The sequence below is a fragment of the Ovis canadensis genome, chromosome 6 (assembly GCF_042477335.2).
Source record: "Ovis canadensis isolate MfBH-ARS-UI-01 breed Bighorn chromosome 6, ARS-UI_OviCan_v2, whole genome shotgun sequence".
Classification (NCBI taxonomy): domain Eukaryota; kingdom Metazoa; phylum Chordata; class Mammalia; order Artiodactyla; family Bovidae; genus Ovis; species Ovis canadensis.
This window is the reverse complement of record NC_091250.1, coordinates 82,581,535-82,607,109: the sequence shown is the minus strand read 5'-3', so window position 1 is coordinate 82,607,109 and position 25,575 is coordinate 82,581,535. Positions and strand designations below refer to the sequence as shown.

Genomic DNA, 25,575 nt, shown 5'->3' with positions numbered 1-25,575 from the left:
AAGCCATCAAATTTGTGGTAACTTGTTATGTGGCAATAGAAAACTAATACAGTGATAAATAACAAACCAGAGAAGTATTTGCCACTTGTAGAAGAAAAGAATTCTGTCAGCATCGGTATTCAAATTATTGTTTTTCAAATAATTCAAATTATTGAACACAGGTTCAATACAAGTGCATAAATGAAAATGGACTCTAGCTAGAGACAGCCTAGCCAGGGATATACAAGCTGAACACCAACCTTGCCATAATAGATAAAATCCTCCTACAGACTACTAAGAATAAGAAAAACTCATTCGTAAAATAGGAAGACATGTAAAATAGATTTTGTCAAGGAAATTCAAATGGCTAAAAACATAAAAAGTTAGCATCTCATTGCTAATCATAGAAAAATTAAGACAATGAAATGCTAACTGCATCTACAAAACTCACAAATTAAAAAGAATAGCTTCATCCCATTATGGTTGGGTAGGAAAAATAGATATTATTCTTATGGGTTGTGAGAATGTAAATTAGCACAATGCTTTAGAGATAAATTTTGTGGGATCTATAAAAATTCTATATGTGCATACTTCTGGATCTAGCAAAACCAACTTTAGATATGTGTACAGAAATGGATACCGCATGACGAATTTTATTTTGTACATTATAATTTTTCATCTTGTCTATCTTCTTGCATTAAACTGTAAGCTACATCAGAAACTCATGTCACATGTTAGGAGCTCACAAAATATTTGTTTAATGAATAAGTGATGTTAATTGCAAGTACTATTATAACGGGCTTCCCAGATGGCACCAGCAAAGAAAGTGAAAGTTGCTCAGTTGTGTCCAGCTCTTTGTGACCCCATGGACTATATAATACAGTCCATGGAACTCTCCAGGCCAGAATACTGGAGTGGGTAGCCTTTCCTTTCTTCAGGGGATCTTCCCAACCCAGGGATCGAGCCCTTCTTCTGCACTGCAGGCAGATTCGTTACCAACTGAGTGCACCTGCCTGTGAATGCAGAAGACATAAAAGACACAGTCCTTGGCTTGAGAAGCTCCCCTGGAGGAGGGCATGGCAACCCACATGAGTGTTCTTGCCTGGAGAACCCCATGGACAGAGGAGCCTGGAGGGCTACAGTCCACGGGATCACAAAGAGTAGGACACCACTGCACAGACTTACACACACATTGCTATAATAGCAAACTAAGCTTGATCACATACAATGCGATACTATGAATTTCATGTTAACTCATGAACTGACTTAGAAAAACCCCCATGAGATATTGAGGAATAGAAAAAGCAAATTGCAAAGTAATATTATTACATAACTTATAAAAGAAATATGCAAATATTTATTTTCACATATATAAGAATATACATAAAGAAATGGATGGTTATATATTCAAATTATTAACAGTGGTTCACCTCTAGGTTAATATGTTTTGGACACTTCTCAGAATTATCTTTATAAGAGCATATTTACTTTTGTAAATAATAAAGTTAATGAAGTTCAATTCTTAAAAGAAAACTTGTAATTTATATCTTTACTTCCTCTTATCTGCTCATCTTATTTCTTCTTAAAATAGGTATTCCTAGCCAGGGACCAACGGTTACCTATGGGCTGAGTGATGGGGTAAGGGAAGACTGTCGTCCCTTTGGAATTATTAAAAAAAAAATGTTTTTAAGGGATATGGTCCATAGGAAGAAGGGCATGGCAACCCACTCCAGTATTCTTGCCTGGAGAATCCCATGGACAGAGAAGCCTGGCAGGCTACAGTCCATGGGGTCACAAAGAGTTGGCCACAACTGAGTGACTAATACACACATGCTCCATAGTGTTTCATGAGATTCTCAAAAATATCTATAATGCAGTATCACTGATACCGAACCTAACCCCAAACCTTCTACAATTGCTAGCAATTTCCTTTCCTTTCAGAGAAACCATGGTCAAAAAAACAAAAAAAAAAAATGACGGAGGCAGACTCTGACTTTAACCCACTAACTCTCGACTAACTTTTGACCTACTAACTTTTAAAGAGACAACAATGAAACTCCACGAGCATCTGGAGGAATTAAGTACACAATGATTAAATATCACACTTCTGTGCCAGAATTACCAAACTGTTAAGTGGATGCAAAAAAGACAAATCTCAAGGCTGATTTTCACAGAAACTCAACACTCACCATTTTCTTCATGGCAGTAATCAAAGCCTGCCACACTACATCTTCGAAAAACCATCTTATTTTCAGTGAGGGTTCCTGTTTTATCAGAAAAGAGGTACTGAATCTGTCCAAGATCCTCAGTGATGTTCAGGGCTCGGCACTGAACAGTAGAACCCATTTTCTCATTGTAGAAATCCACATCGCTTTGAATAAAATATATCTGGCCAAGCTTCACAATTTCAATGGAAACATAGAGAGAAATGGGAATCAAGACCTAAGAAGAACCAAACAATTTAAAAACGTTAAAGGGAGAAAAGAAAGGATGAAAAGCTGGATAAGTAGCAAAGATTTTAAAACTGTATGATGAGCTCAATAGAAATTACCTGTAACAAAATGATCATGGTCCAAAACATATAGAAACCTGCCAACACTGGTGATATGATATGTCCATCTGGCTCAGGGATATTAAAAAAGGGTATGTTTTCATATCTGCTCAACCAGATTCCATGACCTTTCAAAAAATGCACAGACATCAAAAGGTTGCTATGTATATATTATGCAAATACAGAACTTTATTTCTAAAAAAAGAGAGATGACAGTATTTATTTTGGTCGAACACCAGCTGTTTGAGAAACAAATTCAAAAGACTACATGTTCTCCTGCTTCTGTCTCTCTTTACATCTCTTCCCAGGTCCCTTTATTACTGTGGCCACATGTAATCAATATTAATGCTTTTCCAATTAGAGAATGAGAGAGATGAAGATGTGAGGAAAATAATTATTGGCAAATAACCACCCCCACTTACTGGAGTCAAACTTAGATTCATAAATATCATTTTGAAAATATAATACTTTAAAACGAATATCTTGAGGGAAAGATGTCAGCAAATAATCAAATTCTACCTACCCAATGCACCAGTTAAACACATTATAACCAAAAGTAGGACACACCAGAGGACATCTGTATTTGCTCTTCTTTCTAATTTGCTGCGCTTATATCTTGGTCCGCTGTTGTTCAGCATTGCTTTGGTTTCATGGCCTACATGGGTAACACAATCTTCAGAAAATGTGGAAATTAAAGCCAAGTAGCAAATATCATATTTTTAAGTCTCTCTGGCAGACAATTTAATGAAAAGTAGCTATGTAATACACTTTGTTAAATTTAGTTTCCATTTGTGATCCATTTAGAAAAACAGAGACCAATGATTAAGATTATCAAGACAAAATTTCCTTTCTGCTGCTAGAGATTGCATTTGAATAAGTGGAAAATATTAAGTTGCAGAAAAGCACAGAGGAGACGATGGTGAAAAGTCAGAAGGGTAACCAACCTGCATAGACCACAATGCCCATGACAGCCTCCGTGTTTCTAATGGTGCATCCTCTAAGTAATAAATTCTCTTTACTGAGACCCACACGCTCTTTGTTGGAATGTTCTCTATAAAAAAGACAGCATATAGATTTATTTTTAAATAGCAAAAATGGGAATGTAAAAATAAACACTATGAATTTTGAGTTTTCTTGATTAGAGTATAAAGTTAAGCAGTTCACAGGAAAAGTTTCAACTCTTGATGTACTTGATCTAGTTATTTTTCACTTTGGCTGCGAAAAAAGACACAACAGGTTTCTAACACTGTTTTCTATCATTCATTGTTTGCCAACTACTAGTACTACAAAAACTAAAAGATAATCCAAATAAGAAAACTATTTTGTATAGTAGAAACCTGTATTTGGGAGTAACTTAATAGCTGATGAGGGAAAAGTTCTTAATGAGAAGGGAAAAGTTCTTAATGGAATTAGAAAATTACTATCTTGGTCCTGGTGAAATCAAGGATTATTCTCGGGCAGTAATAGTTAGTGGCTACTAAAATCATTAGGTAGAAGAAGGCTGGTGGGGAAGTTTATAATGAAAGGGTAAGGCTGACAATACCAATCTTAACAAAACTACAGGACATCAAGGCCTCCAGAAGTTTAGGGACAGAAACTGCTCATCCCCCTGGGAATCTAATCAAGCTTCTATGGGGATGAATCAAACAGGGGTCTGTGGCATCAGGGGATCTGTGAAGCCTTTGAAACTGTATACAGTATTTCCCTGTGTGTGTCTATGTATGCACATTCATATACATTTGCCATTTTCTAGACAGTATTTCTTTCATCAGATTGTAAATGTCTGTGAAGAGTTTTCAGGAAACAAGGCCAGAAAAACATGTTAACCATCACCCAAGGATGCAGTTGGCCAAATCTATGAAATCTGCAGGGGTAACCTCTGCAGGCAAAATGTTCTAATTAACAAGTGAGTGGCATGCGGGGTGGGGTGGGGAGGAAGGGAGCTGGGGGAGGGGAGCATAAGTGGTGGAGGGAATAGGAGGGGAAATTTAGAGACATATCAACTAAACACAACATGCATACCTTTGTTTTGATCCTGGTTAGAATATATTAACTATAAAAAATTTGAGATAACTGGAGAAATTTAAACAAAGACTAGGTATTAGATATTATCAAGAAATTGTTCTTAATTTACTTAAATGTTAAAATGATGTTATGACTATTTTTCTATAAAGTTTTTTTCTGTTGTATATTCATAGTGAAGTATTTACAGTGAAATGATGTGATGTAGGGGCATATAGGGAAGGAAGTGGGAGGATAATGAAACAAACCTGGCAAATTATAAAATAGCTAACACTAGGTGAGGGCCTATGGTGTTCATTACACTTTTCTTCCTACTTTTACATATTTAAAATCTTCTGTAATAAACAGTTTTAAAATAATCAATGTAATCACCTGAATAACTTATTATAGTGGTAAAAATGCAGAGCAGACTCATTGGAAAATTTTTAAAAATAAGCAAAAAGGTATTTCACATATTTTGTGAAAACGCATACTAAATTTCAGAATTAAGGTTAGTTTATTTTCTAAGCAACAGACTACAGCCTATGAGTTGTTTCCTCTTTGTTATATATAGGGAAATTGTCATTATATCTGCTATCTTGCAAGGAAAAGAAAAAAGAAAGCTCTTCAAGAGAAGTTTGAAGAGCTTTCCTACTCTTCAAATGAGGAGGAAAATAGACAAATCTGTTTTGTCATTTTATTCCTCTAACTTGCAAAGCATTTTCTTTTAAGAGGTATGTGTTTACATTCCTTCATATATATGGGTTTATGCACAAAGAGAGACCCACGGGGTCATAGTCAGAACCAGCAGTGTCCTTGGGTTTAACCTAATTCTATCAATGCTTCCTGGATTTACAGATGAGGAAATTAACCCCAATATTTACATTCCCAAGTAGCATTTCTCAGGCACGTACCCCAGGCTTGATTAGGCTCCTCAACAACACAGCATTTATTATTCTTAGAATCTTTACAGGAACAGATATAATATACAAAAGCATCAGTTACAAAATTTCTTAGTGTATTAAAACTTTTACCCTGGGATCCTCATTTTTCACCATTACATCCCTCTAGTTTACCACCTTTATAGTAAAGCCCAACTTTTATCTTGATTGTACTGGCTCCAAACTCTAAACATCCTGCACTCGATGAGTGTGTATTTGGCACGCGTGATATGGGACCTTCAGATTCTGTGCAAGACGTGGACTGTCTGATTACAGCCTTCATCCATTCAAGAGCCTACATAATATGTACCATATGCCCAGCACACCCACCTGAATGCTGAGAACAGAAAAACAAACTTAGATAGTCTTGGCCTCTGTGGTTTAACAGGAGGTGATTCATATAGAAATGTCAAAGTATAATAACAATAGTATAGTTACTATGATAGAAATCTGATATTCAGCATACAACATGGGCACAAACAGGGAAAAGTCAGTGCTTCCTGAGAGTAAGAAGATCAGAGAAGCCATCAATAATATAGAGAGTGAGCCTGAACATCTCAATTCCTGTTAATTTTAGAAAATAGGCCACACAGCAGGAAAAATGTAAGGATCTAGTTTAGCAGAAACTATTTCACAAAAAATTACTGTATCCACCTGGGCTGACTCTACTAAATATGCATGCTCTGACTCAGATTCTGTGCAGAGTACTATATTTCAGACCACACAGAAAGAGACTAAAGTTCTATTCTTTTCTGTCCAGAATTGTGCCAGAACCTAGTCTGAGCTTATCAACGGAGTCAGTGTTCCCAGTGAGGGGCTGTACAAACTGGACTCTAAGGTATTTTTTGGCCTGGACCTCAGGTGTTGAAGTCCAGGTCAGAAAAAATGACAACCCCTAAATCTTCCAATTACAACAGGAAATTGTACAAATAGTCAGCAGTTGAGAAAATAATGCTAGGAAATGACTCTTCTTAAACTCATGAGCATGTTTCTGATGGCAGGAGAATCTACTAACTTCCCTTCATCATCTTGCCTCTCTATGATCTACTATATAGCTCACCTACCCTCCAAACATACTTAAACTACTTACGACTCCACAAATGCACTGCGGTCTCAGGCCCCTATGTCATTACCTGTATTGGTCCCTCAACCTAGAAGGTCAGTAATTCTTTGTATTTACTTGTCTGCCTGGTATCTTCTTATTTTTGATGGTTTAAGTCTGGCATTATCTCTCTATCTGGACTAAATCCTTTCCCTTTTCCCACTGCATAGCTTCCTGTCCCTGCCCCAACACCCATCTGTATCAGATGCTACTGAAAGATGCTACCACTATGTTCTAAACTTCCATCTTGACAATTCTCTAAAATTTTAAACAACTTGATTGAAGAATAACAAGAATCATACAGTAACATATATACTGTACACATTTAAAGTGCAAAATTTAATGTTTCAACGATTCCCTTGTGAAAACATCACTACAATTAGAAAAATGAACATATCCATTGCTCCCTAAGGTTTCCTTATGTGTTTCTATAATCTTTTCTTCCTATCCTCCCTCTCCCAGGCACCCACTATCTGCTTTCTATCACTATGAATTAGCTTTGTTTATTGAGAAATTATATAAATCAAATCATATAGTATATATTCTTTTTTGTCTGGCTTCTCTCACTCAATATTATTTTGAGGTGCATCCATGTTGCTGCATATATCACTAGTGGATTCCTTTTCACTGAAGCGTAGTATTCATTGTATGGCTCTATCATTTGTTTATCCATTTACCTGTTGATGGAATATTTGGGGCTATTCCAAATAGCGCCAAATAAATAAAGCAGCTCTGAAAATTGGTGTCCAGGTTAGTACACGAATAAATGTTTTCCCTTGAGTAACTACTTAGGCGTAGAATAACCAGATCATAAAGTAGGTGTGTATTTAATTTTTTAGGAAATTTCCAAACTATTTTCTAAAGTGATCGTGCTTTTTCCATTCCCACCAGCAGTATATGCATATTCTAGTTTCTCTACATTCTTGTGAAACGTTGGTACAGTCAGTTCAAAGTCCATGTATTGTCTTTGGTGAAGTGTCCAATATTTTTGATCATTTAAAAACTGTATTGTTCATTTGCTTATTGAACAATAAGCAAATAATAAAGACATTTTATTTAATAATAAAGAAAAACACATATTCCAAACACAAGTCCTTCATGAGATATACACACTGCAAGCTATATTCTTCCAGTTTGAATGAAAACTTGTTTTCATTCATTTAGCAGTGTCACTTGAAGAGAATAAGTTTCTAATACCGATGAAGGTATTTAATTATTTTTGTCCTTTTATGAACTGCACTTTTGGAGTTATATCTAAGAAATCTTTGACTAACACAAGATACCAAAGATTTCCCCTATGTTTCCTTCTAGGAGTATTAGAATTTCAGGTTTACAGTGAAGTACAGGATCCACTTTTAGTTAATCTTCGTGGTGAGAGGTCTGTGTTGAAGTTTATTTTTTTGAATATAGATGTGCAATTGTTGCAGCATCATTTGTTGAAACAACTAACATTTCTCCACTAAACTGCTTTTTCATCTTTGTAAAAATCCAGTTGCCCATAAATGTCCGGACCAATTTCTGGACTGTAATCTATTCCATTGACCTAGTGTTATACCATTATGTCAAAAACAAAATCTGGCAGTCTTAGCCTTCCACATCTGTTCTTCTTTTTCAACGTTGTTTTAGTTAGATGATTCTATTGTCATATAAATTTTTAGAATAAACTTACCAGTTTCTAAAACTGAAATTTAAAAAAAGCAGAGGGGGGGACGGACTTCTCGGATAGCTCAGTTGGTAAAGAATCCACCTGCAATGCAGGAGACCCCGGTTTGATTCCTGATTCAGGAAGATCCCCTGGAGAAGGAATAGGCTACCCACTCCAGAATTCTTAGGGTTCCCTTGTGTCTCAGCTGGTAAAGAATCCACCTGCAATGAGGGAGACCCAGGTGCAATCCCTGGGTTGGGAAGATCTCCTGGAGAAGGGAATGGCTGCCACTCCAGTATTCTGGCCTGGAGAATTCCATGGACTGTATAGTCCATGGGGTGGCAAAGAGTCAAGCACGACTGAGCGAGTTCCACTTTCAAAAATAAAAAACTTTGTTGGAATTTCAATTGGGATTACAATGAATCTACAGATCAATTTTGGGGGAAAAATTGACAACACTGAGTTTTAATGCGTGAACAACAAATGTCTCTCCATTTAGTTACATCTTTAGTTTATCTCAACCATGTTCAGTGGTTTTCAATATGTAGGTCTTTCATATCTTTTGTCTGATTTATTCTTAAGTATTTTTTTCTGATGCTATTGTAAATTGATTTTTTTAAAGTTTTGATATCTGAATGTTCTTTATATGTACAGAAATACAATTAATATTTTTATATTGATCTTATTTCCTACAACACTGCTAAACTATTAATTCCAGTTGCTTTTTAATAGATTTCATCACGTTTTCTACAAAGACCATCATCTCATCAATAAATAAAAGACGGTTTTACTACTTTATCACTTGCTGCTTTTATTTCATTTTCTTTACATTAGCTAGGATCTCCCTGAATAAAAGTGGTAAGAGATAATATTCATGTCTTGTTCTTGATCTTAGGGGAAAGATGTTTCAATTCAGTTCAGTTCAGTTCAGTCACTCAGTCGTGTCCGACTCTTTGCGATCCCATGAATCGCAGCATGCCAGGCCTCCCTGTCCATCACCAACTCCCGGAGTTCACTGAGACCCACGTCCATTGAGTCCGTGATGCCATCCAGCCATCTCATCCTCTGTCGTCCCCTTCTTCTCCTGCCCCCAATCCCTCCCAGCATCAAAGTCTTTTCCAATGAGTCAACTCTTCGCATGAGGTGGCCAAAGTACTGGAGTTTCAGCTTTAGCATCATTCCTTCCAAAGAAATCCCAGGGTTGATCTTCAGAATGGACTGGCTGGATCTCCTTGTTTAGTTCTTTACTATTCACCACTCCAGTATTCTTGCCTGGAGAATTCCCATGGATAGAGGAGCCTGGCAGGCTACAGTCCATGGATTCAAAAAGAGTTGGGCATGACTGAGCAACTAAGCACACAGCACACCAAGCATGCTGCTAGCTGCGTGGGTTTTGCAGATGCCTGTCAATAAGAAGAGAAAGTGTCCTTCTATTTTCAGTTTGCAAAAACGGAAGTTAGATCTTGTCAATGGAAGTTAAATTTTTCTATGTCCAGGAGATTCTCACCTGTTTTTTCATTTGTTAATTATGGTTTGCTAATATTATAAATTACATTGTTTGATCTTCTAATGTTAAGTCAACAGTGCATTTTTGGTATAAGTTCTACTGAGTCATTATTACTTTCTTCTTTATATATGGTTGGGTTTGCTTTGATTTGCTATTAATCTGTGTAAATTTTTTGCACCTATGTTCATGAGGGCTATAAATCTTCCTTTAAATGTCTCTGTACTCTTTTGGTATCAGGATGATTCTGGTGTCAAAAGATGATTTAGGAACTTTTTTTCTCTGCCATCTTCTTATAAGATCACCACTATGAAGTAGGTCTAATTGACTTCTCTTAAACATCAGGAAGGATAGAAAGAGTCAGTAACTTGGATCAAAAAATAAAGCACTTAAGTGGCAGAAGCCAGCCAGAAATCAGGTAAGACCCTAAATTCTAGCTCCCATTGGAAAGGGATGCAGATGCCATAGGAAACTGCCAGATGGATGCTGCTGTGGATTCCCATACTTTTTCTTAAATGTGTTTCAAAGTCATTGTCTAACTTTTACCAGCTGAGTTGCCCACCTGCTCTAACAGGATAGAAGGACACCATCCTGTCATGCCACTTAAGCTGCCATGTCTGTCCAAACACTTTCTTCCAAATAACTAACATGTCTTGGGCTTAACATGGAGCTCATGTAAATCATTCATATATCACTGAAAGAGATTCTACAGCTATTTTAAGAACAAGATTTTGTGTTATTTTAAAAATATACATAGGTAAATATTTATCAAATAATTAAAATAAGCCAAACTTATAGGAGAAGGCAATGGCACCCCACTCCAGTACTCTTGCCTGGAAAATCCCATGGACAGAGGAGCCTGGTAGGCTGCAGTCCATGGGGTCGCTAAGGGTCGGACACGACTGAACGACTTCACTTTCACTTTTCACTTTCATGCATTGGAGAAGGAAATGGCAACCCACTCCAGTGTTCTTGCCTGGAGAATCCCAGGGACGGGGCAGCCTGGTGGGCTGCCATCTATGGGGTCGCACAGAGTCAGACACGACTGAAGTGACTTAGTAGCAGCAGTATAGGTGGCTTAACTTACAGCCTTTAGTGATTTAACTTGGGTATAAGTACACAAAAGTTTTGTGTGTTTTTTTTTTTTTAAGTTAAATATAACTGCAACATACAATTCCACTCACACCCACAAAGGAAAGTCTTGTATCACTCACAGGAAGCCTCGGAATCTGTTGAGGTCATTGTTTGGACTTTCACATTCTATCCTACTGGAGAATTTCTCAGGATCAACCTCAGAGTCCTAAAAATATATATATTTGAAAAATTACCACACAAAAAATAAAGGTTAAATCTTGATATTTAAGTGTTTATCCTTTTACCAATTAAAAGGTATTCATGTCACAAAATATATGTCACAAATTACCCAAATGAAGGAAAGTACACATAATTATGAATGAATAGAGGAGATGAGAATGGTCCTAGAGGATTAATAAATATCTTCAGGTGGTGAGAATGCCTGAACCGTACACTGAAATTCATGCAGGACTCCCTGCAGGAGGGAGCTTCTCCTATAAAAAAACACTCTTTTATCCGGAAGACACTGAAAAGCTGAAAATACTTTTCTTATTGTTCTTTAAACATACAGGTAGTTTCTGAGATTAAGTGTATATCTATACACACACACACACACACATATACACATGTAATATAGGCCTCCCAGGTGGCACTAGTGGTAAAGAACCCACCTGCTAATGCAGGCAACATAAGAGGTACGGGTTCAATCTCTGTTTTCGGGAAGATCCCCTGGAGGAGGGCATGGCAACCCACTCCAGTATTCTTGCCTGGAGAACCCCATGGACAGAAGAATCTGGTGGGCTACAGTCCATAGGGTCACAAAGAGTCAGACACAACTGAAGTGACTTAGCATGCATGCATACATGTATATAAGTAGCATGTATTTAATCTCAGCAAATTTTATTTAAAAATTTAATCTAGATCTAGATTAAATCTAGACATATCTCACAAAATTCTGTAAAAAATAATTTTAAAATGCTTTATGAAACCAACAAGTGAATAAACAGTGTCTTACAGAAAATAGGCACGGCTTCTATAAAGCATGGATTCACTAAGAACAAGCCACGTCAACCTTATATCCTTTCCTTTTTTTATATGGTTTTTTGGATAATAAGATAAATGCTACTGATATATCTCAGTATATATTGATATATATATTGATATGTGTATCAGCAAACATTTGAAATATATGAGTCATATGATCGTGTGATTTGGCTTGCTAATAATTGATATTTACTGAGTTCTTCTAATGAGTTAGAATCTATATTATGCCCTTTAAACATCTTAACTATTTTCTTCTTCACTAGATACTATAATTAGGCCTAATTAACAGATGAGGAAAGATACACACAAAGAGGACCAGTAATTTGCTAAAGGTTTCAAAACAAGAAGGTTTTTAGAGTCAGGATTATAATTGAGGCCATCAGAGTCTGGAGAGCCGACCCTTAACTGAATGTAAGGTACGCTGATTAATCAACTGGCATCACCCCTCAAAGTAGGTATTTAGTGGTACGTAATTTCCAAGTGGTAGAGGATTTTTACCAATGTTTTAAGTGTGAAAATGATTACAAATGGAACAACGACAGGAAGTTGAGAGGCATAACAATCACAGAGGATCCAAATTAATCTATAGGTAGAAAGACAGACTTAATGTGACAAGATCAAATTTACCAAAGATAAGGATATTATGAGGTTACAATATTTTTGGTCTGTAAGAAACGTGACTTAATAATAGTTCAAGTAAAAAACAAAAGTTACATTTAAAAATACCTCATTTTAAGTGCTTGCAGAGAAAGGAAAGGAAAACTGATAAGCATTTTGCATGATGTGTTTATATATGTTACTTCATTCTGTCATACAACAGGCTATGAGGGAGGTGGCATCATTTCCGCTTTAATCACCTGAGGCATAAAGTGTTTAAGTGACCTCCCCAAAACCACACAGTAATTAAATGACAGAACTGTTTCAATTTTACTCAAACGTGTTAATATAAATTCAAAGTTCTTATTTCCCTCTCCACAGCACGTGAAGAGTCAGAGCTCTGTGGCATGAGAAGTTATGAAAGTCTTAAAAGGCCTTGATACATAAGTAATTACCAGATTTTAGGAACAATACCAAATGATATCTCCAGCTTCAATAAAACAACATACAAATAGAAGCTTAAGAAAAACAGAAGTTGATCATTTCTATTACAAAAGAATTTTCCAAAACTGCTAGGTTTCGTAAATTCAGTTCCCAGAAATGTGACTGTCAGAATGAAATGTGTGAACTCTGAAGTCATTATATCTTATTATCTATGAAATACGGCACACTTCTACTGATATCTGGAATTACATTAAGCCCTCGAGACTTCTATTTTGTAAAGGTAAAAATAAATTTGAAACATCTCTTTATCTGTACTTGTGAAAATGAGCTCAGTCATCTTCTGAAAAGAAAATGTTAATATCACCAGCGGAGAACACATTTTTTACCTGCTCCGCATATCTCCGAACCACCTGCTTCTGTTTTAAATTGCTCTCTCCATCAAGACCAGAAGTCTCAATGTGACAGATTCCATCTGGATCAGTAGAAAAGAGTAAAACCATATCTGCAGGAATGACCTCATTGCAGGAAAGGTGAATAAAGTCCCCAACAGTAACATCTTTCCAGCATCTGTCCACATACTTTTTCTCTTTCCTAAAATTGAAAAAAAAAAAAAAAAAGTTTAAAAAGAATCTCAAGACAAAAAACTCAAATAATAGTATTTTTTAGTTTATAATTTAAAGTATTAGGGTGATTTTAATTGGTTAAATGCTAAAAGGGGAAGCCAGAGAATTTGTAAAACTTAAATTCCACAACTTGCTTCATCTGAAAATTTAGTTACTAAGCATCCAAAAAAATTTCTTTTCAATTCTTTTTTTCCTGTGAGATTCTGAACTATTATGTTAATTGAGTAATTCTGGAATGAAATTAAAATTATCACTGCTGATGCTGCTACTGCTGCTGCTAAGTCACTTCAGTCGTGTCCGACTCTGTGCAACCCACAGACGGCAGCCCACCAGGCTCCACCGTCCCTGGGATTCTCCAAGCAAGAACACTGGAGTGGGTTGCCATTTCCTTCTCCAATGCATGAAAGTGAAAAGTGAAAGTGAAGTTGCTCAGTCGTGTCCGACTCTTCGTGACCTCATGGACTGCAGCCTACCAGGCTCCTCCATCCATGGGATTTTCCAGGCAAGAGTACTGGAGTGGGGTGCCATTGCCTTCTCAGGAAATTGACACTGGATGGGTTTATTCATAAATGAAGCAATTCCTGCGTGCTCTCCATGTCAGGTGTCAAGGATCCAAAAGTGCATAAGACACATTATCTGCTCTTGGAGAGCTTCTCATCTGGTAGATAGGATGAGTAAAATAAACTCAAAAGAAGTAAAATAAATACCCAGGCATTTGAAAAGTCATTATACCAGCATATTAACACCCACAGTGTATGTATTCAGTCACTAAGTTGTGTCCAACTCTTTGCAACCCCATGGACTTTAGCCTGCCAGACTCTGTCCATAGGATTTCCCAGGCAAGCATACTGGAGTGAGTTGCCATTTCCTTTTCCAGGAGATCTTCCCGACGCAAGGATTGAACCCCTGTTTCCTACATCTCCTGCATCGGCAGGCGGATTCTTTACTACTGAGCCACTTGGGCACCCCATTAACACCCCTAATTATCATTTAATAGAAATACTGGTTAAAACAGTTCTGAGTTGGCTATAGCTGATCCCTAGAAAGGAAAATGAGAATTTTTAACCCTTTTAAAAGTGCAGTTTTTCATTCTATATATTCAATTCTTTTAAAAGAAAGGCACATTAATTGAGGTTGATTTGCCTTAAATGTCTTGGTTTGTGTTAAAGTTTTACCAACGTTTTCATGCCTTTTCATAAAAAATGGCATGAATTGGATTCCACAAAGCATTTTCCTTAAGAGTAGAATAGGAAATGTGTATCACAGAAAACCATGTAACTTGTTAAGCAGCATTTCGCATCCAATGATTCCAACAAGGTCTTAAAAAGATCTGTCTCATTTCCTTATTGTCTCCCATGTATCTGTAAAGAACTAGTATTTGTCATAAAAAGGCACTTATTTTTAAAGTAAAGATTCTATTATGGAGCTAAATATTCAAATTCATTGTCAAGAAGCTTAGGAGATAGCTATATTCTGAAAGCTATATGACCTATATATTAAAAATGAATGCATCATATTAAATAGAAATGCTACATGAAGCCAACACTTATATACTTCTGCTACACAGAATTATATTGTTATTTCAAGAAATAATTCATCCAAAGGGCTACCTAAGAAGAATATTTTCAGGATATATTCTCGCAAAATACCTTATGTACAAAGTTGAATCCAACTAAAAGAATTCCTTAATTACCTGAAGAGTTTGTTAGTTTACCACCAAAGGTAAATCAATGGTTTAACAGTTTTTCTTTAGTGTTTGAATATATCAGTTTACTCTTCCATGGAGGGAAGAAACAGAAGACCCAACAGGTAGGCAGGGATCATATTTTGAAGGTTCAGTCCTACTGCCATTCCTAGAAATAAGGATTTTCATTTCATAAAAAAAAAAAAAAAGACTGGAAAATCACTAAAGGTTCATAGGAGAATATGATCCTATTTCTACTTGCTAAATCCTGCCTCAGAGTAATGGATGGACTATTGGGTGACAGGCTGGTTAGAAATAGGAATGGCAAGAAACCAATGGAAAGATACTGAAATAATTCAGGGGAGGGATAAAGATGATTACAATCAAGACAGTAGCAAAAAGGATGGATAAAATGAGATTAAATCAAGATATATTTGGGTATTAGAGACAAGTATTCTGACTTATTATACACAAAAAAGTTATCAAGGATGATGCTGTGGTTTCAAACCTTCATGGTGAATGGTATTTTTTTTTTTTACCATGTCCTAGGTTTTAGAGTAACTGGATGCATCATGGGGAAGATAATAAATCTAGTTTAAAAAGTTTTAAGTAGGATATAAAATTGAAGAGGTCCAGCATTTTGAGGGTTTTGATCAGAAGTTCACAAGTAGAAATACAGTACCTACAAGTCCTAGGCACAGAGAGAGCAATTGACACCAGGCAAGGAGATCCAACCAGTCCATTCTAAAGGAGATCAGTCCTGGGTGTTCTTTGGAAGGAATGATGCTCAAGCTGAAACTCCAGTACTTTGGCCACCTCATGCGACGAGTTGACTCATTGGAAAAGACTCTGATGCTGGGAGGGATTGAGGGCAGGAAGAAAAGGGAATGACAGAGATGAGATGGCTGGATGGCATCATCGACTTGATGGACGTGAGTCTGAGTGAATATTCTGGGAGTTGGTGATGGACAGGGAGGCCTGGCATGCTTCGATTCATGGGGTCGCAAAGAGTCGGACACGACTGAGCAACTGATCTGAACTGGACTGAAGGATATGAGATTCCTTAGAGTGAAAGAGACTTCAAGGTGATAGAGAAGTGAAGATTCAAGAGGAAATGTTGGAGAAATCAAGAAAGAAGGAAATTTCAAAATATTTACACTGTTTACAACAGCTAGAACATAGTGGCAACCTAGATGTCCATTAACAGATGAATGGATAAAGCAGCTGTGGTACATATATACAATGGAATGTTACTCAGCCATAAAAAGGAACAATTTGAGTCAGTTCTAATGAGATGGAAGGAACCTAGAGCCTGTTATACAGCGTGAAGTAAGTCAGAAAAATAAGGATAAATGTTGTATACTAATGTATATATATGGAATCTAGAAAGCTGATACTGATGGAATTATTTGCAGAACAGCAGTGGAGACCCAGATATAGAGTAAAGACTTATGGACATGGTGGGTGGGGGGAGGGAAGAAGGAGAGGGTGGGATGTATGGAGCGAGTAACATGGAAACTTACATTACTATATGTAAAATAGATAGCCAACAGAAACTTGCTGTATGACTCTGGGAACTCAAACAGGTACTCTGTAACAACCTAGAGAGGTGGGATGGGGAGGAAGATTGGGGGGAGGTTCAAGAGGGAGGGGACATATGTATATCTATGGCTGACTCATGTTGATGTCTGGAAGAAACCAACAAAATTCTGTAAAGCAATTATCCTTCAACTAAAAATAAATTTTTTTTAAAAAGGGAGTTATCAGAGTAACAAAAGCCACAAAGGGATCATGTCTGTGGTATGTGGTTATTAGGATGTCTGCTATTAAGTAGGGAATATGAAAATTGTTGACATGGAGAGTAAAGAAGAAAGTGAGACCTCCAGTGGGTTAAGGCATGATTAGAAGTTGAAGGAGTCGTCTACTTCATGAAGTTTAGCTCTGAAAGGAATAAAGGGTGAAAGTAGCCACTGCAAGGGAAGGGAAGGCAAAGGACAGCAAGGATGAAAGAACCGGGCAGGAAAAAAAAAGAGAGAACTGGACACACACACAGCATGCACGGAAGAAGCCCATGGAGAAGGCAAGGTAGGGGAGAGGAGAGAGAACGGGCAGTGTTGGTTGAAGTGATCAAGAAGTAACAAGGAATGGAATTGAGAACACAGATGAAAGGACTACTATTACAAGGAAGGGAGTTACTGCTTCATGTAAAGTCAGAAGCAAGCAGCTGAAGATGACATAAGCAGGAACTGAGATACCTGGTTCATGCTTAATGACCTCTACTTTTTCTATGAAGAAAGGTGTAAGGAAAGTTGCTGAGAATTTGTGAAAGTAGGGAGAGAAGACAGACTTGAATCCTAGGGTTAAGGATTTATTTTTCTTTCAAACCTAAAAATGGAAATCTTCTAAGGGACAAATTTACTCTCCACTCTACATTGGAACAAAATCCAAATGAGGTTAATTTTACAACTGAATGAACTTCACTATTCCCCATTTGGAGTTCATACTCGATTTTAAAAAGTGGCTAATGTCCCCAGTAGCTGGCTATGTGTGTGCTTAGTCACTCAGTGGTACCTGATTCTCTGAGGCCTCATGGACTGGAGCCCATCAGGCTCTTCTGTCCATGGGATTTTCCAGGCAAGAATACTGATGTAGGTTACCATTTCCGCCTCCAGGGGATCTTCCCAGCCTAGGGACTGAACCTGTGTATCCTGCAGATTCTTTACCACTGAGCCATATTGATCTTAATTTATGCCAGTTACCATGTTAGACGCTAAGAATACAAAAGTGATTAAGTTATTATCATTCCCCTAGAAAGCTATAGTCAAAATGTGAAAAAGAACCACAAACAGCAATTTTATACGATAGGTACACACAGGCTCTTTTGGGAGCAAATAACCGGGACATTGACCTCTGGAGGAGGTGCATCCTGCAGGATGATCTAAAGTCATGTGAAGAAAGTGGGATGGTGTAACTGTCAAGAGTGACAGTGGAGGCATAACGCCACAGAGTATGGGTGTGTACGATGTTTTAAAACTGCAAGCTAAGCAACAATGTTCATTGCCGATCTTAACTAGCTTTGAGAATATATCAATGTGGTAGACGCTAAATGAGGTTTATTTCCTTCTCGGACATAGAACTAAAACCAGCAGAAACTTTCTTCTTCTCTCAGCCTAAATCTACAGCTAGAATTTCCTGCATCTACTTGTTATTTGTTGCTTCAATATTACTCTCACCGTTTAGGATATGGCACTTATAATCCATCCTTCAGGTAAACTCAATCAGCTCAGTTCATTCTCTCAGTCATCTTCAACTCTCTTCGACCCCATGGACTGCAACATGCCAGGACTCCCTGTCCATCACAAACTCCTGGAGTTTACTCAAACTGATGTCCACTGAGTCAGTGATACCTTCTAACCATCTCATCCTCTGTCGTCCCCTTCTCCACCTGCCTTCAATCTTTCCCAGCATCAGGGTCTTTTCCAATGAGTCGTTCTTTGCATCAGGTGGCCAAAGTATTGGAGTTTCAGCTTCAACATCAGTCCTTCCAATGAATATTCAGGACTGACTTCCTTTAGGACAGGCTGGTCAGATCTCCTTGCCATCCAAGGGACTCTCAAGAGTATTCTCCATCACCAGAGTTCAAAAGCATCAATTCTTTGGCTCTCAGCTTTCTTTATAGTCCAGCTCTCACATCCATACATGTTACTGGGAAAACCATAGCTTTGACAAGATGGAACTTTGTTGGCAAAGTAGTCTCTGCTTTTTAATATGCTGTCTAGGTTGGTCATAGCTTTTCTTCCAAGGAGTGTCTTTTAATTTCATGGCTGCAGTCACCATCTACAGTGATTTTGGAGCTCAGTAAAGTCTGTTACTGTTTCCACTGTTTCCCCATCTATTTGTCATGAAATTATGGGACCAGATGACCTGCTCTTAGTTTTCTGAATGTTGAGTTTTAAGCCAATTTTTTCACTCTCCTCTTTCACTTTCATCAAGAGGCTTTTTAGTTCTTCTTTGCTTTCTGCCATAAGGGTGGTACCATCTGCATATCTGAGGTTACTGATATCTCTCCTGGCAATCTTGATTTGTTTGTGCTTCATCCAGCCCTGCATTTCTCATGATGTACTCTGCATAAAACTTAAATAAGCAGGGTAACAATATACAGCCTTGACATACTCCTTTTCCTATTTGGAACCAGTCTGTTGTTCCATTTCTAGTTCTAACTGTTGCTTTTTGACATGCATACAGATTTCTCAGGAGGCAGGTCAGATGGTCTGGTATTCCCATCTCTTCCAGAATTTTCCACAGTTTATTGTGATCCACACATTCTAAGGCTTTGGCATAGTCAATAAAGCAGAAATAGATGTTTTTCTGGATCTCTCTTGCTTTTTCGATGATCCAATGGATGTTGGCAATTTGGTCTCTGGTTCCTCTGCCTTTTCTAAATCCAGCTTGAACATTTGGAAGTTCTTGGTTCACGTACTATTAAAGCCTGGCTTGGAGAATTTTGAGCATTACTTGACTAGCATGTGAGATGAATGCAACTGTGTGGTAGTTTGAGCATTATTGGCATTGCCTTTCTTTGGGATTCGAGTGAAAGCTGACCTTTTCCAGTCCTGTGGCCACTGCTGAGTTTTCCAAATTTGCTGGCATATTGAGTGCAGCACTTTCACAGCATCATCTTTCAGGATTTTAAACAGCTCAACTGGAATTCCATCACCTCCACTAGGTTTGTTTGTAGTGATGCTTCCTAAGGCGCACTTGACTTCGCATTCCAGAATGTCTGGCTCTAGGTTGGTGATCACATCATCGTGATTATCTGGGTCGTGAAGATCTTTTTTGTACAGTTCTTCTGTGTATTCTTGCCACCTCTTCTTAATATCTTCAGCTTCTGTTAGGTCCATACCATTTCTGTCCTTTATTGGGCCTATCTTTGCATGAAATAGTCCCTTGGTATCTCAAATTTTCTTGAAGAGATCTCTAGACTTTCCCATTCTATTGCTTCCATTTCTTTGTATTGATTGCTGAGGAAAGCTACCCATTTTGCTTCTAGACCGATTTTGTTCAATGTCGCCCAGCTTTTATGTCAATACATAAGCACTGGGGAAATTTGGGAAGAATATATTCAATTAGTAATAGTAATTCCACTGGTGGGAGTTGGCTGCAGAGAGGTGAAAAGGTGGAAAATGTGGACTGCTATTTCCTACTTTAACAAATCTAAAGAAAGAGTGGGATTATGAATGAATTTTTCTTTTTGACGTTCATCAGTACTTCTCTGAAAAAAACACTAAAAACAATTTATATAATGAATATCATTGGCACAGAGCAGCTCAGATTTATTGGTTCAGTTTAGTTGCTCAGTTGTGTCCGACTCTTTGTGACCCCATGAACCGTAGCACACCAGGATCCTCTGTCCATTACCAATTCTCAGGGTTCACCCAAACCCATGTTCAATGAGTTGGTGATGCCATCCAACTATCTCATTCTCTGTGAGAGAAGGGGACTTCTCCGCCTGCCCTCAATCAGGGCAGCATCAGGGTCTTTTCAAATGAGCCAGCTCTTTGCATCAGGTGGCCAAAGTATTGGAGTTTCAGCTTCAACATCAGTCCTTCCAAAGAACACCCAGGCCTGATCTCCTTGCAGTCCAAGGGACTCTCAAGAGTCTTCTCCAACACCATAATTCAAAAGTATCAATTCTTTGGTGCTCAGCTTTCTTTATAGTCCAACTCTCACATCCATACATGACTACCAGAAAAACCATAGCCTTGACTAGACAGACCTCTGTTGACAAAGTAATGTCTCTGCTTTTTAATATGCTGTCTAGGTAACTGACTTTATTTTGGGGGACTCCAAAATCACTGCAGATGGTGACTGCAGCCATGAAATTAAAAGACAGGTACTCTTTGGAAGGAAAGTTATGACCAACCCAGACATTTATTGGAGGCTTTATCCATTCATAAATCATTTAAATTTTATATCGATGTTATGTAGTTGGTACTATGAATGCACTATGCCCCACTCCCCACCTCTTACAAATGAGAAAAACTGGCTTAGGCAGGTTAAGTAACTAGTTCAAGGTCACACAGTTTCTAGTATTTCTGGGATTAAAACAAGGCAAGTAGCTCCAGAGTCCACCTCTCAAATACTGGACTTTACTCCCAGTTATAACAACTTATCAATGACCACCGAATAGAATATTGATTAACTATGTATTAGAAAGTGAATTTCAAGAACTATTTTAGAAATTGTTACACATAAATAAGGTTAATACCTTAGAAGGCCACTAATATTTAGTTCCAAGAATAATGAAATACCATGAATTTATGAGATAATCTAAAATATTAACATCAGCTAGTATTTTAAAACTCCCAACATCCCAAATGGCTCAATGGGTAAAGACTCCACCTGCAATGCAGGAGACATGGGAGACGCCAATGCGATTCCTGGGTTGGGAACATCTCTTGGAGAGGGAAATGGCAACCCACTCCAGTATTCCTGCTAAAAAAACCCCATGGACAGAGAAGTCTGGAGGGCTGCAGTCCAAAGGGTTGCAAGAGTTAGACACGACTAAGACAAGGCAGGAGGAGAAGGGGACAACAGAGGATGAGATGGTTGGATGGCATCACTGACTCAATGGACATGAGTTTGGCTAAACTCTGGGAGTTGGTGATGGACAGGGAGGCCTGGTGTGCTGCGGTTCATGGGGTCACAGAGTCGGACACGACTGAGCAATGGAACTGAACTGACTGAACTGAAGCACACACCAAAACACCAACAATATGGTTGATTTTTAAAGATCAGAAAACAATGCAAGTTCTTGGATGGCAGGCACTTTGTTTTTTTGTTTAAACCTCTAAATCTCTCAGAGCTTGCAACACAGTATGCACCTAAATTTGTCAGATGATTAACAGTTTTATTGTCAACACACTTCTAATATACTTGAAGCAAATCTTAAAACCTTACCAAATGGCTGCCATTTTAAAGGCAATCTTAAGAATGTGAAGTTTTTGATAATAGTTCACTCTAACTTAATTGAGGTATAATAGGGTTTAAATGTTTACTTTCTGTTCTAGCATTTGTTATTTCCCAATGATACTTTCCCAAATAAAATTAAGCACCTTGTGAAAGACCACAGTCTCACAAATGAGAACCAAATTATCTGCATAAAAATGTTAATGCTTCTTGCAAAAGCTTGCAAAGTTTAATGACCCCATATTTTCAACTTACTTTTACTGAGAAATAATTAGTACTTTAACGTAATTTCTTTGTATTTCACAGGAATTTAAGTTAGTACATTAACTTAAATGAATAGCAATAAATAGACAATCTTTATTTCTCTATATTCTTATAATTTGTTCCAAGAACAGTGAGGGGTAGGCATTGGAATATAAGCATTATTTCTTCTACAACACCAAAAAATAGGCAAATTACATAGAATAACAGTTAATAAATGAAGAAGAATTACCAGATTCTATTATGAAATACAATCATAAAATGATATCTCAGACTAGACTTTAAAATAACTGAAAAGAATATTGCCTCTCATCTTCAAGTTTATATGCAAATCATCTAAAACAGATCCAAAGGACACCTGAGGAAAAAATTGCACCATGTCTCCCATTAGCCAATTGTAATAAAGGGGCTCCCAAGTAGTGCAGTGGTAAAGAATCTGCCTGTCAATGCAGGAGATGAGAGAGACGTGAGTTTGATCCCTATTTGGGAAGATCCCCTAGAGGAGGAAATGGCAACCCACTCCAGTATTCTTGCCAGGATAATTTCATGGACAGAAAAGCCTGGCAGGCTACGGTCCATGGGACCATAGAGAGTTGAACGCAACTGAGACACCAAGCACACAGTGTTTTACTAAATTCTCAATTATTGATTAAATGACTTGATCATGTAACAAATATAGACTCTAGCTTATAGTTGTTATTAACCTACAATAATCGTAATAGCTAATTTTTACTTAGTGGGCTTCCCTGGTGGCTCAGATGGTAAAGAATCTGCCTACAATGCAGGAGACCTGGGTTCGATCCTTGGGTTGGGAAGATCCCCTGGAGGAGATAATGGCAACCCACTCTAGTATTCTTGCCTGGAGAATCCCCATGGACAGAGGGGCCTGGCAGGCTACAGTCCAGGAGGTCACAAAGAGTCGGACACAAACAAGTGACTGAGCACACTACTTAGCACTTAGAAAGGGGTAGGTGCTATGCTTACTGTTTGGTACTATTTTATTCATAATGAAAGAAACTGGAATTTAGCTAGTTTACATAATTTTTCCCGACTATACGGCTACTAAGTATGAGAATCAGAACTTTTTAGAGCAACCCTAAAAAGGAAATATACAGCATCAACTCTAACCTCACACTAAAAATTAGAATTTATGTACAAGAATTTGTATTTTAAAATATATAAGAAATATTCTCTCCATTTGCTAAATTTGATACTGAGTAATCATAAAATTGGTCAAAATATGGATTTTGTCCTTCAGATAATCACTGTAAAATTCCACTTCCTATAGCCATGTTTTGAAGGCAGAGATTGTATCAGCATTTCATCTCTCTGTCCCTGGCATATGAAAGCATTTAAACGTCACTAAATGATTCATAGCACTGTTTCAGTAAAGTGGTCTATGAATTTAAAAACCATGGCCTTTTAATATTTTATTTTTCCATACAACACATCATTTTTTTCTGGTTCCCCTTAGACTATATAAGAAAAAAGAGAATATTTTCTTATTTAAGTACAGTTCACAGCATCTTCGGGATTTCCCTGGTGGCTCAGATGGTAAAGAATCTGCCTGCAGTGAGAGAGACCAGGGTTCAATCCCTGGGTGGGGAAGATACCCTGGAGATGGGAATGGCAACCCACTCCAGTATTCTTGCCTGGAGAATTCCAGGGACAGAGGAACCTGGCAGGCTACACAGTCCACCGGGTCACAAAGAGTTGCACACAACTGAACAACTAATAAACACACACAGAGCATATACAGCATCTCACAAAAGAGAAAAAAAAGTTACTTTGCTTCAATAAGTCTTTAAAACAAATTTTGGGAAAGCCACTGAATAATTCTAATAAACAAAATTCAGATTTCTACATATATCAGCTTAAGTATCACTTCTTCAGAGAAGCCTTCCCTCTTCATTTGCTCATATAAAATGAAAAACAGCTCTATTATCAGGACAAGGCTTTGAGTTATTTTTCTCCCAAAACAACAACAAAAAAATTATGCCATCTGGTTGAACTCTTAGTCAGTCAAGTGAGCCTTAAATTTGTTCAGAATATACTTCTGTTTACTTCTCGGTTTAAAACTATACTTTTAAACCAAGATATCTTTTATTCTGACTTGCAACTAAAATATAACAGGTTATTTTATAAGTCTGACAGATTAGGAATTACTCTCTTATGAATGCTGGCTCTGTATCAGAGCACTGAAGTCAACCCAAGAAATATGCCACATGCTTTGGGATCTCAGAAGAGTAGCACCTGTCAAACAGTACCTGTGACGTTTCTCCAAAGGCTGAAATAGGTGCCTATCTTTGAACTCAAACCTCAGTCTTCTACCTCATTCCATGTTCTCCCTTGAGGATTTAAGTCAAACTCCTAACTTCAGAATCCCCTCTAAACGGACTGATGACTTTGAAATTTCTCTCTGCAGCCTTTCCTTCCCTCCAGAAATTCTGCCATATGTTCCTATTTGCCCACTGGACATTCCTCTGGGATGCCTGTCTTGCTATTGTTTCTAGTTCATTCTACCTTAGATGAACTTAATGTTCCCTATTTCTATCAGTGGTATTTTTTACCCTACAAATCTGAAAAGAAAAAAAATCACAAAAGTTCACCAAATTCCATTGGGCCCTTCTACACAGTATCTATTCTATGAATCCTTCCTACACTTAGCACATACTCCTGGTAGTACCCTGGATTGATTAGCAGACGCAGATCCATAAAGAAGCCATTCTTATGACCCGAACTGACCAATATTCCTTAAACCACAACTTTTACTATGCCGTTTCTTGGCTCAAAACATGGATTCTGTACCACTCAAGGAAAATATCTGTGATGGTTAATTTTATGAGTCAACTTCACTGGTTGAAAGGATGCCCAGGTACCTGGTTAAATATTATTTCTAGGTGTCTCTGGAGGTGTTTCTGGAAGAGATGAACATTTGAATTGGTGAACTGAGTAAAGCAGATGGCCTTTCCCAGTATAGGTGGGCATCATCCAATTTGTTGAGGGCTTGAATAGAACAAAAAGGCGAAGGAAGGCTGAATTCACTGTCTGCCTGACTGATCTGGTACACTGATCTGCCCTGGACATTCCTGGTTCTCAGGCCTACAGACATGGATTGGAATCTACACCATCACTCTCTGGCCCTCAAACTACACG

General features: G+C 37.7%; 1 protein-coding gene across 5 annotated transcripts in view; it reads right to left on the bottom strand.

Moving 5' to 3' along the window:
- The window catches only part of ATP10D (ATPase phospholipid transporting 10D (putative)), a 126,924-nt gene that overhangs the window by 59,483 nt on the left and 41,866 nt on the right, over positions 1-25,575 (bottom strand). For 4 of the 5 annotated variants that reach the window (XM_069593060.1, XM_069593062.1, XM_069593063.1 and 1 more), the window contains 6 exons: positions 13,269-13,473; positions 10,938-11,023; positions 3,475-3,581; positions 3,054-3,185; positions 2,531-2,658; positions 2,169-2,421 (listed from right to left, as the gene is read on the bottom strand). In XM_069593060.1, the coding sequence (XP_069449161.1) occupies positions 2,169-2,421; positions 2,531-2,658; positions 3,054-3,185; positions 3,475-3,581; positions 10,938-11,023; positions 13,269-13,473 (911 nt within the window). Of the gene's footprint in view, positions 1-2,168; positions 2,422-2,530; positions 2,659-3,053; positions 3,186-3,474; positions 3,582-10,937; positions 11,024-13,268; positions 13,474-15,198; positions 15,359-25,575 lie in introns of those variants that run through there. The other variant, XM_069593064.1, reaches the window with a different exon arrangement.